Source organism: Akebia trifoliata, chromosome 7, assembly GCF_017979445.1.
Source record: "Akebia trifoliata isolate Shusen 1 chromosome 7, ASM1797944v1, whole genome shotgun sequence".
NCBI lineage: Eukaryota > Viridiplantae > Streptophyta > Magnoliopsida > Ranunculales > Lardizabalaceae > Akebia > Akebia trifoliata.
Genome location: NC_141381.1, coordinates 28423350 through 28439867, shown reverse-complemented (window position 1 = coordinate 28439867; position 16518 = coordinate 28423350). Strand labels below are relative to the sequence as shown.

Here is a 16518-nt window from a genome sequence, read left to right as displayed (position 1 = left end):
GAATGGAACAAATGCTAGTTAGAAAAATAAGAACACCAAGAGAACTTGGTTTTAAACTATTTCAAAAGCCGTGCAACTTTGACTAGTTGATGGAGAATATTCAAAATTAAACATTCCATAAGAGATACGTTTGAGGATAGAAAACTCCTTATCTTATACCTCAGAAGTTTTGATATGTACATTATGATTTGATCCATTATATGAAGAGTCGTGATAATATGACTCACCAGGTGGCATACTCAATCGACTCCCTGATGTGGACAAGTTTGTGTACCGTAGATCCTACGTCAAGGAGTCAATTGAGTATGCCACCTGGTGAGTCATATTATCACGACTCTTATATGAAACATTGGAGTCGAGGACTTATTAATAATAACCCGTCTTTATCACAGACTCACGGCCAAAGTTGGTCTTCTCGAATCTAATTAAAAAATTGTGACAGTCACTATGTGAAAATCCCAAATTTGCATTAAAAAATTTGTTAGGCCTGGCCCGTCGAATTTTAAAATCCAAAATCCGCGGCCCGTGGACCACGTTTTAAACCCAATTTATAATATGCCTCTCACTGTTTCTCTCCCTCTCTCACTGTTTCTCTGCCTCTCTCACTCTCTCATCGATCAATCGTCTCTCACAGTCTTTCATCGATCGATCGTCTCTTTCTCTCACAGTCTCTCATCGATCGATCGTCTCTTTCTCATAGTCATCGATCGATCGTCTTTCACAGTCTTTCATCGATTAATCGTCTCTCTCTCTCACAGTCTCTCATCGATCAATCGTCTCTCACAGTCTTTCATCGATCGATCGTCTCTCTCTCTCACAGTCTCTCATCGATCGATCGTCTCTCTCTCACAGTCATCGATTGATCGTCTCTCTCTCTCACAATCATCGATCGATCGATTGCCTCTTACGGTTTCTCTCTCTCACAATCTCTATCAAAGTCATCGATCGATCGATCGCCTCTCACGGTCTCTCGCTTTCTCACAGTGACTCTCTCGATCGATCGACCTCGTTTTTTCATTCGTTTTCTCGATCGATCGACCACTCCATCAATCTATTGACCTCTCTATCTATCTCTCACAGTCTCTTTCTCAATCGATCTCTCTTTCGATCTGTATCCCTCGATAGATCTCATTTCCCACTCTATTTGATCAATCGATCTCCTAGATCAGAAATAGGTTTTGGTCCATTTGCAAGAAGTGAATAGGAAATTTGATCAACTGAATTTGATAGAAACAAGTGTTAGGAGTGGAAATGAGGATCAGAATGAATATCAGTGTGCAATTCCTGAAATCCCTAATTTTTCTGTTGGAATGGAATCGTGAATTGAAGAATCGAAGATGGAGTTGTTTAGAGACAATGTGAGTATGATCAGATTGTGCGCAATTGGTGGATCAGGGAAGACTACATTGGCTGCTAAGCTTTGTCGAGACGAACAAGTGAAAGGTATATCTATCTATTCAAAACTCACATTGAACATTTTTTTTAACTTATTGTAGACACCCCATTTTTGCATCCGCCTGATTAATCAACTCGTCAACCCGATCGCAATGATTCCCAATGATGGATGTGTATTCCATTACTTTATTTTGTTACCAGATGTGTTTCAAAAATCCGGATGAGGTATCTCAAACTGACAAAACCTTAGAAACCACGCTACGCTAGGAAAATACGATTCCAGAAACATAGAAATCATCATTTTTCAGACAAAAAGAAGTTTCACGATAAAAATCACTAAAAAATTATCAAATTACCAAAATACCCCTAATATCAAAACAACCCTAGAGCCTACGTTACGTTTAGAAAAACCCTTTCGAACACATAAAATAACAAATCGAAACCAAATAAATCAATTCGTCAATTTTCATAAAATTTGACAAAATTACAAAAATGCCCCTCATAAAGTTCACGACCATTTCATACAAAAAATTTCATAAATGACACAAACTAATATTTTCATTGAATTCCTTACGAAAAATTGATTCTAAAACATCCTAGAACATTAAAAACCGACTTAAAACGTGAAAAATCCTCTCCGGGGGCAAAACAGTAATTTCACAATTTTCATAATTAAAAAATTCGAAATTAATAAATAAAACATTAAATAATTGAAGTGAAACATTAATTAAATTAATTTAAAATTTTGAACCAAAGAAATTGATCAATCGGACTCTCAGGCAAAATTGTTGAGGGTTCGTGAGATATTTCTTTAAGGACCCCTCCATTTGGGGGTCCAAAGAATTAAAGATATAATAGAGGAGGGTTCTCCAAAAATTTAAATTCAATCAAGCAAGACTAAGGTCAAGGTATTAAAGTCAATCAAGTGAGACTAAGGTCAAAATTAAAGTTAATTAAGCAAGATTGAAGTCAAGATATTAAAAGTCAATCAATTAAGACTAAAGTCAAAATATTAAAAGTCAAACAAATAAGACCAAAAGTCAAAAGCATAATAGAGTTCTAATTAAATAATAACTCTATCTAATAGAGTTCTAACTAAAAAATAATTCTACCTAACACAATTCTAATTAAAACACAATTCTACCTAAAACAATTCTAACTAAAACACAACTCTAATTAAAAGAACTCTAATTAAATACTAACTCTATCAAAATCAACCCTTAAAAAATTCTATAAATAGAAGTGCTCACACCCTATTTTCGTATCAAATCATAAATCCTAAAAGAAATAGGTCTAGAAGCCCCCCTAGCCTCCCATAAACCCTAGTTTTGGAACCCCAACTCCTTACCTAACATCCCTCCTTCGATTTTAGCCTAAAAAACACTTAAAAACCTTTCAAAAACATCCCAAAATCCATAACAAATTTGAAGAGTTCAGATCCAAAAATAATGAGATACCTTGCCTCGGAGATCCGAAATCAAATCCGAAGACAGAACGAAGCAAGGGAGTACGGTACAAGGAGATATTTTTGTCAGATCTGAGGGAACAAAATCCTTACTATCGGAAAGGTATAAAAATTTTTATTTTTATTTTTATCTAGATTTTTAGCAATGTAATTTACTTGGGAAGTTAGTAGAAACCGGCTTTGGCCGGGCGGGGTTGGTGCCTAACACCTTCCAATCCCGTAACGTGATCCCCGGACTTTTTTTTCTCTTTCGTAGATTAATTTATCTTTTTTAGAGTCAGTTTGGTTCCTAGACCTTAACAACTAGGTGGCGACTCCCAAACCTCAAGATGTTCTATTTTTCGGTAACTAGTATTATAATACGTGTTGTAAGCTTGGAACCCTCCTTTCTGTTGTGTCCTGTTTTATTTATATCTAAATCAAAACCAACCTAATCAGTCATTGTTGCCACCAATCATCTTCAAAGCCTTAATTCTATCTAAAGCAAGTCTTCTTGTAGATAGGGATGATTTTGAGAAGTTGTTATTCTGTGAATATAGACAGTTTTCAGGTTTGTCTTTCTACTCCAAATCCATGATGGTTAATCCTGGATCAGAATGCCATTATGATTGAAACTATGTTCATAATCACAAGAAAGTCTTGATTTGAGGATGTTGTGAATGATGGTCATTGTACGTAGTAAGAAAAATTCTAGAGCTTTTAGGGGTGTCATACCCACCTTCTCAAGGGGTATTTCCGGAAAATTTGGCTTTGATATTAAGACCTATTGTAGCTTTCTTAGACACTAATAAGAGTCATCTCCTAGTAAATGTGTATCCTTACTTTGCTTACATAGATGATCCAAGACACATTTCCTTGGAGTATGCACTATTTAGATCTCAAGGAGTTGTCGTAAGGGACGGTACCTTATGTTACAAGAACCTCTTTGATGCTATGATCGATGCAACGTACGCGGCACTAGAGAAGATGGGTGGGGACTCTATTGACATTGTTGTCTCAGAGAGTGGTTGGCCTTCGGCTGAAAATGGTGATGCCACGACAATGTTGCTACCTACAATGTTGCTGCAAATTTGCAATCTTCCAATCGGGTAGATTGATTGTGGGTCTCTTAGGATCCTAATATCACGATGACCCCTCGTTTCTGAGGCTAAAAATCTATTTTGTGCAAGACTTAGAAGAGGAATGGGTCTCTGTATTAAAAGTAGGGAAACTTTGAATAACTCGAATACTATATTAAAGTAGCTTGGCTGGTTGGGACACCATTGATGGTGATCTATGCGATATATATATATATTTATGAATGCTGACTTGAAAAGCATCTGAACCATTAGTTTAAAAGTACAGGAAAGGAAGGAGTTGCTGAAAGGGTCATACAGGGATCGACATTTCAATGCTGGTTCGATACTGTTGGGATTTGGAGTATTCGAAGCAGTTGGTGGAGGAGTCAACACATGGTTTCGGACTGGCAAGCTATTCCCAGGACCCCATTTATTTGCAGGAGCAGGTAAGGGGCAGCTTCACAATGTATGTCGAGGTGTTATATAGATTGGGTGTCTTTAATTCGATCCGCATATATTCCTATGACCATCTGTGAATTTTAACTTATTTTTTGTTAGGTTTAGAAATCTCTTTGGCTCTTGAAGTAGATAGCTTTCTAATTTGGTAAAACTTGTGGGTATTGAAACAACATAGCTAGATTCAAAACTGACCTTAACCCAAGTTACTGATCTCATTAACGCAGACTAACTGGTTTCACCACCAAACATTTCGAAGCTGTCAGCCCATTAATTTGGTAAAGTTTGCGAGTGTTAGTACCACAAACTTTGGTTCAAAACTCTCCTTCAACCGCTTACCTACTAAACAAGAGAAAAAGAAAGATTTTTTTCTCCATTCCTTGTGTTACAAGAGACCCGAGGAGATCATTGTATATTTGCAGCATGAGTTTTCAAATTCAAGTTGTTAGAAGCCAGAAGCCAAGGTTTTAAATTCTCTCTTCTCATATAAAATTATTGGAATGTTTTTATGGAACAACAATTACAGTATTATGGGCAGCAGCAGCAGCTCTTGTACCTTCCATGCAGAAAGGGAGTGAAACTGCTAGGAATCTTCATATTGCCTTGAATATGCTCAACGTCCTTCTCTTTGTAACACAAATGTCGAACACCGGTCACACTAGTACTCCGAATCCAAGTAGAATTAAATTTACTAAATTCTCTATATATATTGTTTCTGTTCCTCTAAATTTCAATATTGTTTCTGTTTCTCTAAAATTCAATGGCGACTTGTCGAATCTCTCTTCTTCTTGTGTTTATTTCACTTGTTCTGCAAATCCAAATTTCTCAATCACTCTTATGTTCTTCTTAGAAACTTACGGTGGTGTTGCCGAAGAACATGGCGGGGGCGACGGTGAATCAAGTGTGGCAGGTGGGGTCATCTGTCACTAATGGAATTCCTAATGTCCATGGATTTGGAGACGATAATTTGGGTTCGAAAGGAACACTTGATTTAATGAGTGGGCAGAGCAATAGAACCCAAAGTAGAGGAGGAAATTCAAATCTCAAAAAGAGGAATGTAAGTTGTTTTTTTATGCTTAATTTTGTTTATTTGTGGTTTTTGTTACTTATTGGTTTCCTTGTTATATGATCTTAAAAAAAAAAAAAACTAATTTGTATTGTTTTTTTTTTTGGCAAATTCATGGAATTCTGAATGCTGTGAGTTGGGGAATTTTGTTTCCAATTGGGGCCATATTTGCTAGGTATCTCAGGACATTCAAGTCAGCAGATCCAGCTTGATTTTATCTTCATATCTTTTGTCAGAGTTCTTCCTATGTTATTGGAGTTGTTGGATGGGCTACTGGTCTTCAGCTCGGGGCCAATTCGAAGGGTTTGGTATACAAATCTCATCGGAATATTGGGATCACTCTCTTTTGTTTCGCAACATTGCAGGTAATTATAATTGTTCCTAATTTGTTCATTGTTTCTTATTTTAGACACATTTTCTTAATCAATCATAACGAGTTTATCATTCTTTGTGTTATGCAGATTTTCGCATTGTTCCTAAGGCCAAAGAATGAGCACAAGTACAGGATTTACTGGAATTTTTACCATCATATTGTTGGATACTCCATCCTTGTTCTTGGTATCGTCAACGTGTTTAAAGGTCTAGACATGTTGGATCCAGCTAAAATGTGGAAAACAGCTTATATTGTGGTATTGTGTGTATTGGGTGGGATTGCATTAGTGTTGGAAGTTACGACATGGATCGTTGTTCTGAAGAGGAAATCCGAGGCATCCACCGAACCTTATGATGGGAATGGCAAGCAACAACCACTCACAGTTTGATCAACAAGAAGATTGCAGGGCCACATATAGTATTGAGGAGAGTTGGTTCTCTTACAGTTTGTCTATAAAGTTACTTCTTAGGCTTTCTCTTAGGTATCTCTTAGAATCTATTATTGCTTCTTCAATTGTTTGTGTTTTGTGTTCTAAATTAAATCAAGAGTGTGACATAAATAGCTGTATATATATCATATACTACTTTATTGTCAGTTATTTGTAGCTTCGACAAAATTTTCGATCTTAAGAAAGAGGTTTACATGTATATTAATTTTGGGTTATTTAGTTTAGTTTGGAGCTTGTTTTATGATTTTTCTTCTTTTTTTTTCTGATTTTTTTTTTTATTATTTTGTTCATTGTGATTGGTGAATTAGAGGACCGTGTTATTGTTTGTTAAACCTCCAAATTTGACGATCATACTCTATGGATTTTTTTTTGTTTTTTTTAAGTCCATTCTCCAATAATTTGATAGGCTAGGGCCGTCAAAAAAAAAATTCTACAAGAGAATATTTGACGGGCATATTTGACTGGAGGGTCCGTCAAATTTCTCAAAATTTGACGATCTAAGACCGTCAAATATGGGCCTTTTTCACATAGTGAGTAAAGTTATTTGTGTTCTGGTGAAGGATTTGATTGATTGAGAAAAATGTTGTAGAGAGAGAAAGGTGGAAATTTCAAACTATATGAGGTGGTGGTAAGTAAATAAAACCATGTAAAATTGTAAATTGTAATAATTTTTACAAGGAAATTACTAATTTGCTTGTTTGATTACAGGCACTCAAATAATAATATAATTTGGGTGATGGTAAGTAAAACCATGAAAAATTGTAAATTGCAATCATGTGTACAAGGAAATTACTCATTTGCTTGTTTCACAATCTTACCTACACCCAAATAATAATATAATGTATCTCTTGATTTCTATTTATTAGATTCAAGCACTTTATTTTATTTTTCCTACTACAGGCTTGGAATTTATCTACAAACCTCTCCCTTAGACCTTGATGCATGAATGCTTTAATCCAACAAGTAACTATTTTTGATGTTTTGGTTGGGTTCATATTTGGTATCAGAGCCAGAATCACGTCTTAGGTTTCAAATCTAAGGCGTTAGTAGAAGAGACTACCTAGGGGCCCATTATGTAAAAAAAAAAAAATAATTAAATAGGCATAATCATTATGATCATCGAGAGCTTTTAAATTATAACTTTTACAAACTTCATGGAAATTTTTTTATCAAAAAATACAGCGAGCTGTCTGCCTAGATTCTATATGATTCATCTCTCAAACAGGCAAAAGTGTGAACCTTTGAATTCAAAACTTGTGTTTTACTTACAGGTGGATGATGTCTCCCATGATATTGTATTGAGAATTTGAACTATAGTGTTGTAGGCATAACGAAATCTATGGAGGCGTCTGGGTTCATTATGCTAGCATTTAGAAATGGTGGTTGTGTTGGTGAAGGAATGATGCAGTCTTTATTGGTAAGCATTTGAACCACTTCAGACATGAACGGCCTTAATGAAACTGAAGCCTGTGTGCATAAAAGCCCAATTTGTAGAACATTCGATGCCTCTGTTATAGGAAAATTGCCTCTCAGGGAAGGATCAACAGATTCTACCAATGAATTTGACTTATAGTGCTTCCAAACCTGAGATAATTAAGGACAAACACTCTTATTAGACACAACGTTCGTGTTAAAGAGAATTTGACATGATGCACAAAGGAGAAAGAATCTTACTGTTTGTAGAATGGAACCCGACTCCTGCACGAAAAAATTGTTCTTCCTACCACATACAATTTCAAGAAGTAGTACTCCGAAACTATAAACATCTGCTTTATCTGTTAATTGCCCTCGAACAAGATATTCAGGAGCCATGTACCCACTGCACCAAAAAAAAGATACACATCAATGAAAAAGACATAAATTAAGCTCACATTTCCTTATTGGTGATGAATTTAAAAGACAATAATTAAATAAGTATTCGTGTAAATGTATGAGTACCCACTATAAGTGATAAGTTAAGGGAAAGTCGATTGAGGTATTGAGAGAACAAATGAAGACCACATAATGAATATAGGCATGACTATAAATCCAATTCAATGGAGGAACTTAAAAATGCATTTTTAATTTTAATTTATTTTTGGTTGGTTCTACATGATATGCTGGAAGACACCGTAATATCCTATGTGTCAACAAGAACAATGACAGATATACAAGCATGCTGAGAGACCAAACTCATAGGAAATGAACATTTTTCTTAGTGTTCCTGCGATTCCAGTGCTAATATGAGACTTATCGGCCCCAAATACTCAAGCAAGTCCAAAGTCAGCTACCTTTGCAGTCATATTCTCATCAAGGAGAATGTTTCCGCATTTTATGTCTCTGTGGATTATTCTTGTCCGAGAACCTCCATGTAGAAACGCCAACCCTTCCGCTGATCCAACAATTATGTAGAACTGTTGCTGCCAATTTAAAAACTGAGCTGTGTTCTTATCTGCACAAAAGAAAAAAAAATTTACCATTTATTCTTAAAGTACACAATTTTGAGATATTTGTGATTGTAAGTTAGTAGTTAAGTACCAAAGAAGTCAGGAAAATGGGTACTGAAAAAAGTATCAAAAAATTTAAATTGGGTTCATTAGAGGACATACCAAAGAGAACTTGATCGAGACTCTTGTTAGCAACATACTCGTAAACCAGAAGGCTTTCGGGGCCTTCAATGCTATAACCCAAAAGCTTTACTAGGTTCTTGTGATTAATCTCACTGATCAAGTTTACCTCGTTGAAGAACTCGTCGACCCATTGCCTAGTATTGAAAAACAATCTCTTGACGGCAATATTCTTCCCATCAGGGAGAGTCCCCTATGACAAGTTTAGTTCAAATTCTTAGAAATAAAACCTTAAGAAATAATTAAACAGAAGATGATGATGATGATGATGAAGTCTTACCTTGAAGACTGAACCACCTCCTCCTTGGCCTAATTTCCTAGTGGGATTGAAAAAGTCTGTTGCTTTCTCGAGTGTTTCGTATTTGTAATACAAATTAGATTTGCTTACTTTGGATGAAAACCGAGCAAGATTAATGCATTCTACAACATGCAATTAGAAAAGAAGGTCATGTCAGAAATGTTGATGGATCAAGGGAAGTTACCAACAGAAGCAAATATTTTAGAATTAACGTACCTTCTTTGATCTTTGATAATCTTTTGTAGCCAAGGCAAGCCCCGAACAAAGATAACATAAAAAAGGCGATCGCTCCTAAACAAATTGCTACAATAATCCCTGCTCTAAGAAATCCTGAAAAGCATAATATGAAGAACAAAACTTGATTAGTTATTGTTAATGCTCACCAAAGACCATTACCAATGAACCCAACCCATAGAACAAAAACTAAACCAAGAAGAACATGAAGAAACAAAGTGTAAGAGTTCCCTCTTCATCATTAAGTACAAAACTAATAACCAAAACATAAATAAATAAATAAATAAATAACATCGAAACCATACAACATAAACAACAAACATCCCAACAATCCAATTCACACTATCCCGAATTAAAACTAAATAAGAAAACTGATTCATTACGTCGAGTACCCTTCTTATCATCCCCGTCGTTATAAAACTTGTCGGTCGAATACCTTAAATAACATCCAGAATTTAATCCCCTCTCCTCCCTTCCAGGCAAACACCCTCTCACACCTTTCCTTGCCTTCTCCAAGCACACCTTACACGCAGTCTTGTTCACCGTCTTCCAACACTGAGCCAACCCATATGCACTAATCACTCTTCCCTTAATCTCCCCCACCGCAAACCCCCCATTCTTTACAGCATTCTCCGTAACATTCTTGATCACCTCATTGACCTTGTTTTCAAACTCCAATTTCAAATTATTATCGGTGCCAATACCAGGAACCAGTGAATTACAAACCACCTTATCATGTCGATCATTGACATACTCATCGTAAAAGCTGTAATTCGCGTACCGAAGGAAACAACCATCGAGATATATTCGAGAGGAAACTGTAGACATACAACGTGGGATCTTTATTCGGCTCTCGGTGTAGCAAAGGAGGCAATCGGTATGTGAGAGGTCATCCATACATTGGGCTAAGGTGTATATGGTTGGATTAAAACCATAGGAATAAGTTCCCCAGCGTTGTGTGTCAACAAGTTGGGAGATAGTTTCCATTAGTTTAAGAAAATTTGTCATGAATTGACTACCAGGTGGGGGAGGGTCTTTATTACACTCATCTACGCTAGCTGGGGAAATTCTTGGGTCTGAGAAGGAGAGAGAGAAGAAGAGAGAGAAAATCAAGGAGATACAGATGAAAAAGTGAGGAATTGAGGGGAAGGAAGGCATTGGATTAAAATCTGGAGTACTTAATTTCTTATTTTTCTTAGTGGCTTTTATGTATTTTATTGAAGGGAAATCTGAATTGGGTTTCCTCAGCTTTTTCTCTCATTCTCTCTTTATATATATATATAGAAATCGTTTTCTTCCTTAGTTTTTTTTTCTATGATCTTTGTTTTCAATATGTAGAGAAGAAAAGTTTTCAATACATGGTGCTGAGGTGAGCCATTGATTTTTCAGTTATGCTTAGTGCGCGTAGGTAGAAAGAATAATAGAGCACCCCACAAATTAATAAAAACAACCCACATCATAATTAAATTGTTGTTTTATATAAGTTAAAAGTTTTGGAATGAATTAAGTTTTGGTGAAAATGATCTCTTCCATGAAGAGATCATCCTCACCAAAAATCAGCTTATTTCAAAACTTCCAACCCAATCAAAATAAATTTAAGAAACATAAATTATCTATTTTATTTTATAAATTAGTTTTGATGGAATTAGAAAATTCGAAATGAGATGATTTTTGGTGAGGATGATCTCCTCGTCATAGAGATCATCCTCACCAAAAGTTAGCGCAATCCCAAACTTTTAACACATATAAGACAAAAATAATTCGCTGTGATGGAGTGTCTTTGGTAATAATTAGGGGTTTCTTAATAATTACCCTAATTTAGAGGTAAGGTGATGTGTGTATGTAACATTTGGAGTTTTTCTTACCCACTAAAATGCGCCGCTGTTTTTTTTTTGTTTTTTTTTTTGTTTTACTGCTGTTGGATTGCGTCACTCTGACACTACACCTGAGTCACACACTCACACCGAAAGCCAAGAAAATCTTTGCTGTGAGTCTTGGTTTTGAATTTGGGCTTTTGTTAAAGAAAAGTTATATTCAACGGTTGTAAAACCGCCACCTCAACGAGACGGATTTCTTTGACATTAAGAGAACAATGACGGTCCATTTTAAATCAAATCTAGGTCATCAACACTAGAGACTTGTATTGTATTTTTTATTATCCCTCCACATATTATTATATTTTATTTTTAAGATAACTCGATCCTCTTTTTTTTTTCCCCCCTTTGATGAAGTGTTTGAAAATAGACGGACACTAACTTCCTAAATTTAAATTAAATGATTGAATGTAACTGTTTTGATGATGTGGCACACTATCCAACGTTATTAAGAGCTACACAAAATCTAGGTTACGAGGATCCGTTTTCATTAAACAAGTACCCTAAAGTCACACGTTAAGATTTTTAAATACACCTTAAATTTGTTTTGAAAGACTTATCTGATAGACCTAATTGTTACATTTTTATTACAAAACTCCTTTTGCAATTCTGACAATTCCAACTCTCCTCAATCATGATTGACTCTCTCATATCTTAAAAGATGGACGACTACGAAATACTCAAATTTAAAATTAAATTTAACTATGAAAAATATTTTTTTAATTTAAATTTTCGAAAATTCTTAGATTCTTGTGATCTACATTTTTGTGACATCTAATCATGTTTTAAATATTCTTGTTTTATTTTTTATTTTATTTGTCACTAACCTACTAATTATCTATCATTAATAATCAACAATGTAAATGGAATCCAAAGATAAATCAATATAAATAAATGACATATTACATGGCCTAAAATAGTCTTGTTCATGCCCAAATACTCTATTATTTTTATAGCTCAATCATGCATTTTATTTATTAAATAAATAAAACTTGATAATGAGATTGAAATGTACGTTATAATAGCAATTCTAATTTTTATATACTATCTTAGACAAATTGTATGTGAGATTGGGTACATTTGATTCATTATTTATGCACTTGGCTAATTAATTGTTGTTTTACTTTTGCTTTATTTTGCGTAAGGGTTCAACCTTTTGGAATTTCATTTATTCTTCTTTTTTCTTCTTTTTTTCTTCATTTGTGTATTATTATTTGGACATGAACAATTTAATATTTTGTACACTTTAATTTTTTATATATTTATATTATTTTATCTTTGGATTTCATTTATATTGTTGATGATGAGTTGTAGATTATAAATGATTGATAATTAGTAGGTTATTGATAAATATAAATAAAAAATTAAAAAAAATTAAAATAGAATATTTAATACATGATTGGATGGCTCAAAGATGTAGATCGCAAGATTTTAAGAACTTTCAAAAAAATAAATTAAAAAATACTTATCGATGAATTCTAATTTTAAATTTAGGTGTTCCGTGACCATCCATCTTTTAAGAGATTAGAAACCAATCTTGAGTGGGAAGAGAGGATATAACAAGTATTTGTCTTTAAACATAATCACAAAGTCAAGAGTACGAGAATAATTTGGTAAGGGAAAACTTCAGAAAAAGTCGGCAAAAGTCAATGTCTTTTTGAGGCGTTATCCACGTTCAATCCCAGAGAAGAAACAAAGGAAGCGGATCCTTTGTAGCATGTTTTTCTTGTAGATACAGTCCACAGAACATCAAATTGCGAAAATATGATAACTTAGTGCTCTTGTACTCGTGAATTATATCAGATTTGAAAATATATATATATTCATATCAAACATTTGAAAATGAATGATAACTCCTAAATTTAAACAATTGAATATAACCGTCTTGATGATGTGGCACGCCCTCAACCACTGATATCAGTTATGGAGAGCTACATGAAAAAAGGGGCTACAGAGGACATGATCCCGACTTTTTTTCAGATGCAATCGAACACCACAAGATGATTTTTCTACTCCAACCATTTTCCCATGGATTTCAAAATCCATGGCAAATGAATTTCCATGTAATCACACAGACCCTTAGTTAAGAATGAAACTTATTGTCAGAACCAAAATGTCGACAATCAAATCAACAATTCATTAGGAATCACAAAAGTTGAAAATTTCATTTTTAAGTTACAGGTTCATCACTTTTAGATTCTTTTCCTTGAGAAATGCACTCCATTCAACCGGTCTACGTGTCTGTCCTTCATAAGCAACATATTTGGGTAGCTTCTTCTCGTATGTGAGAAATGTTCCCCCATTAGCAACCGCCTTGCAGACAGCAGCTGTTTGATATCCGTCACCAAAATTCAAACCTACCGAGGGGTTTAATTCCCTGGTTAAGCGCTTCATGTACCTGCCCACAGAAGCTGATGTAAAGAAACACGACAAGGAAAAAAAAAGAATATACATAAGATGCCTAACCCTTGACTAAACAGTAGCACTGGCAATCTTCTCAAAATTACCCATGTAAAATTTTAAGACTTTTGCAGAGGTATGGTGGCATTGGTAGAATCAGATAAAATAATTGAAATTCGATAGCACTATTTTTTATTTTATTTTTTTACTTTATCTTGCTGAGGGTCACCAAGTTTGTAAAAACTCAGCAAGCTTTCACATAACCTGGTACTCGGGATTACCCAATTATGAATGAACTAAATAAAGCTTTAAATCTTGGTTGGAGGTGCAAGAAGACTGTGTCAAGAGTCAAGGCTCAAAATGACATCAATTTACAATGAAAGCTCACATACAAGAAATAGATCATCTGAACCAACATGGGCACATGGGATGGGAAGTTTACTCCAGTGATCACAATATGCATATGGATGAGATACAAGGAAATGCCAAGAATATATGTAAAAGAACAACCAAAAGTTGTAACACCGTGTGACTTGAAATCCATCCTACCAAGCTCAACATATCATCAAAAGCAGAGATGGTGAAGGTGGACTAGTCAGGTTTAGATTCTATGTGAACCATCAAAGACATCAAGAATTGGAAGTAGACACCTTCACCTTTTCTTATTAAAAAACACCCCAAACATTTAACAATGACACTACAAGAAATAAATTAAAAAAAAAAAAAAAAGAGAGATGATTTGGTCCCTGCAGAACACAGAAATGCCGAATTGACTTTGGATCCATATATCCATGCGTTCATAATCATCATAGTTTAAGAGCTAGGGGCATGCTTTGCATCAATCAAAAGGGTGACTTGATCTGTTACTCCAAAGTTCCAACCATTTTCTTCTTTCCTGCACTGTTTCTTGGTCTGTTACTACATCAAGTAGCTATAGACGCACTTGCACTAGGTAAAACAAACCAAAAGACTATTTTCATTTCAACGTAGAAGTATCTTTCTCGTACAATAATGATAAGGAGAGGTCAAGGTACTTTCCTTATGAAACCACGATGGCTTCAATAAGAAACCGTATACACGGAACATCGTTCAACGGGCAGCCATGTGCAGTTGTTTCTAGAGTATCCTTACTTAGGGTGGATTGGGTTTCTCAAAAACACAATCAAATCCAAACAATGCCGTCAACGAACCCGTGTAAGTTAAAAAACTAACCATAAAAGTGTCATGATATAAGTCATATCCCATATCCTAAATTGCGTCATTTTTATATGAACACTCTGCTTAAAAAGTGAAACATGTATCATGGATTACTGTATATTGATCCATTCTTGACAGCCTTTTCTGCGAAATGCAATTTAAATAACTAGGCAATAAATAAATCCCTACCACTCTAACAATTGGTTGAACACAACACACTACGATTAATTTATGACTAACAATAACAATTACATAGAGGCCCTTTTTTTTAAAAATGAAACTTCCCTTATTTTGGCATGCAAAGTTATATTAAAACTGAAAGTGCCAGAACTAAAGAAAGTGAGATTGTTCCCAATCCATTTTTATGCGAAAAGGAAAAATATTTTCATGCCAATAAGCTGTTGCATGTCCAACTGAGGATTAATAGTTTCGGGATCGTGGCCATTGATTGGATGATCACTATGTGTATAATGGAGGCCCCATATCATTATTCATTATTAGTCTAAGTTATAGAACCAAATGTAGCTTGCTCAACAAACTGAGGAATGAAAATGGATTAAATACCATGTCTTTGTGTAGCTTTCAGGCACGATTATATCTCCACCAAGGGCCTTAAGCGCTTCAATAGTTTCGGGATTTCCAGGCTTGTCCTCGATTATGCTTATTGTCCGAAGCTTCCGTACTTTTGCCAATTCAATTACAATTTTACCAACTTCACTGTCCCCACAATTCTGTACCAAAGTTACACCTGTTGATCGGCATTTTCGCCACACAAATTCCCACAAACAATTACAATCAGAGCAAATTCGAATAGATAAGAGAATTTTGAAAATGTATAGAATTCGATTGAAAATATAAATGTAAAGAAAACCCCAAAATGTTACATTTTCCAGTGAATTATAGGTCGAAATCCAGCAGAAATCGAAACATGTAATTGAGGAAAAAAAAACTCAATTTCACCAGAAGGGTAAGGGTTTACGGTGAATTAATTGAACTTTGGGGGAATGCATGTGAGCAGAGAGTATTAAATTAGAATTAGGGTTTCGGGTACCTGGTCTGAGAGAGAGTGAATCGAGAAGAGATGCGATGTTCTTCCTCAAAGAAATAGAGTCGGATGTCGATAAGCTTCTAATTGAGATCCATAGATTAGGGTTTTGGTGCCCTAATGCACGAAGTCTGAGAATCGACTGCATATTTTCCTCTTAATTATTGTTTCGAGATCGATTTGTCCAAATTCCCAAAACCAGATTTTGGATTTGAGCTCAACTGTTGTCTGCTGTGCTGATTTAGACGTACCCACGACGTTTTGTCTAATATTTAAGATACCCCTACATTTACAAACTGTAGATATGGCCCCTTGACCTCTGTTTTCTATGATAGACTATTCGAAACTAACCTGAAGGCCCTCGTCTTCAAACCTTAGCCAAAACCCTTGATTTAACTTTTCAAAAATCATTCATATTCAACCTCTTCGATCAATAATGGAAATTTTTATCAAAAAATCGAATGTTTTCTACAAGGGATTAAGGTGATGCTGAAAACAAGGAATTAAAGACATGGTTTTAAAACTCATCTGAGATCAGGATGACTCGTCTAATGCGTCTCAGTATCATCCACCAATGAGACAGATAGATAAGTCATATGAATT

General features: G+C 35.0%; 1 protein-coding gene and 2 pseudogenes across 3 annotated transcripts; 1 reads left to right on the top strand and 2 right to left on the bottom strand.

Moving 5' to 3' along the window:
* Nucleotides 1–445: 445 nt before the first annotated feature.
* On the top strand, nucleotides 446–6417 carry LOC147398795 (cytochrome b561 and DOMON domain-containing protein At4g12980-like; annotated as a pseudogene). Its single transcript, XR_015180032.1, has 5 exons — nucleotides 446–1443; nucleotides 4205–4364; nucleotides 5225–5431; nucleotides 5551–5805; nucleotides 5902–6417. The product of XR_015180032.1 is annotated as a cytochrome b561 and DOMON domain-containing protein At4g12980-like (transcript).
* Nucleotides 6418–7106: 689 nt separating this feature from the next.
* LOC147398794 (cysteine-rich receptor-like protein kinase 42) lies at nucleotides 7107–10681 on the bottom strand (annotated as a pseudogene). The gene is made up of 7 exons (XR_015179580.1): nucleotides 9783–10681; nucleotides 9382–9543; nucleotides 9148–9287; nucleotides 8850–9060; nucleotides 8449–8692; nucleotides 7936–8080; nucleotides 7107–7845 (listed from the first exon to the last, which is right to left on the bottom strand). The product of XR_015179580.1 is annotated as a cysteine-rich receptor-like protein kinase 42 (transcript).
* A 2671-nt stretch (nucleotides 10682–13352) lies between these two features.
* On the bottom strand, nucleotides 13353–16166 carry LOC147398793 (uncharacterized). Its single transcript, XM_086448104.1, has 3 exons — nucleotides 15922–16166; nucleotides 15435–15618; nucleotides 13353–13671 (listed from the first exon to the last, which is right to left on the bottom strand). The coding sequence occupies exons 1-3, from the start codon at nucleotides 16061–16063 to the stop codon at nucleotides 13449–13451; spliced, it is 549 nt and encodes a 182-aa protein (XP_086304230.1). The 5' UTR covers nucleotides 16064–16166; the 3' UTR covers nucleotides 13353–13448.
* Between the last annotated feature and the right edge of the window lie 352 nt (nucleotides 16167–16518).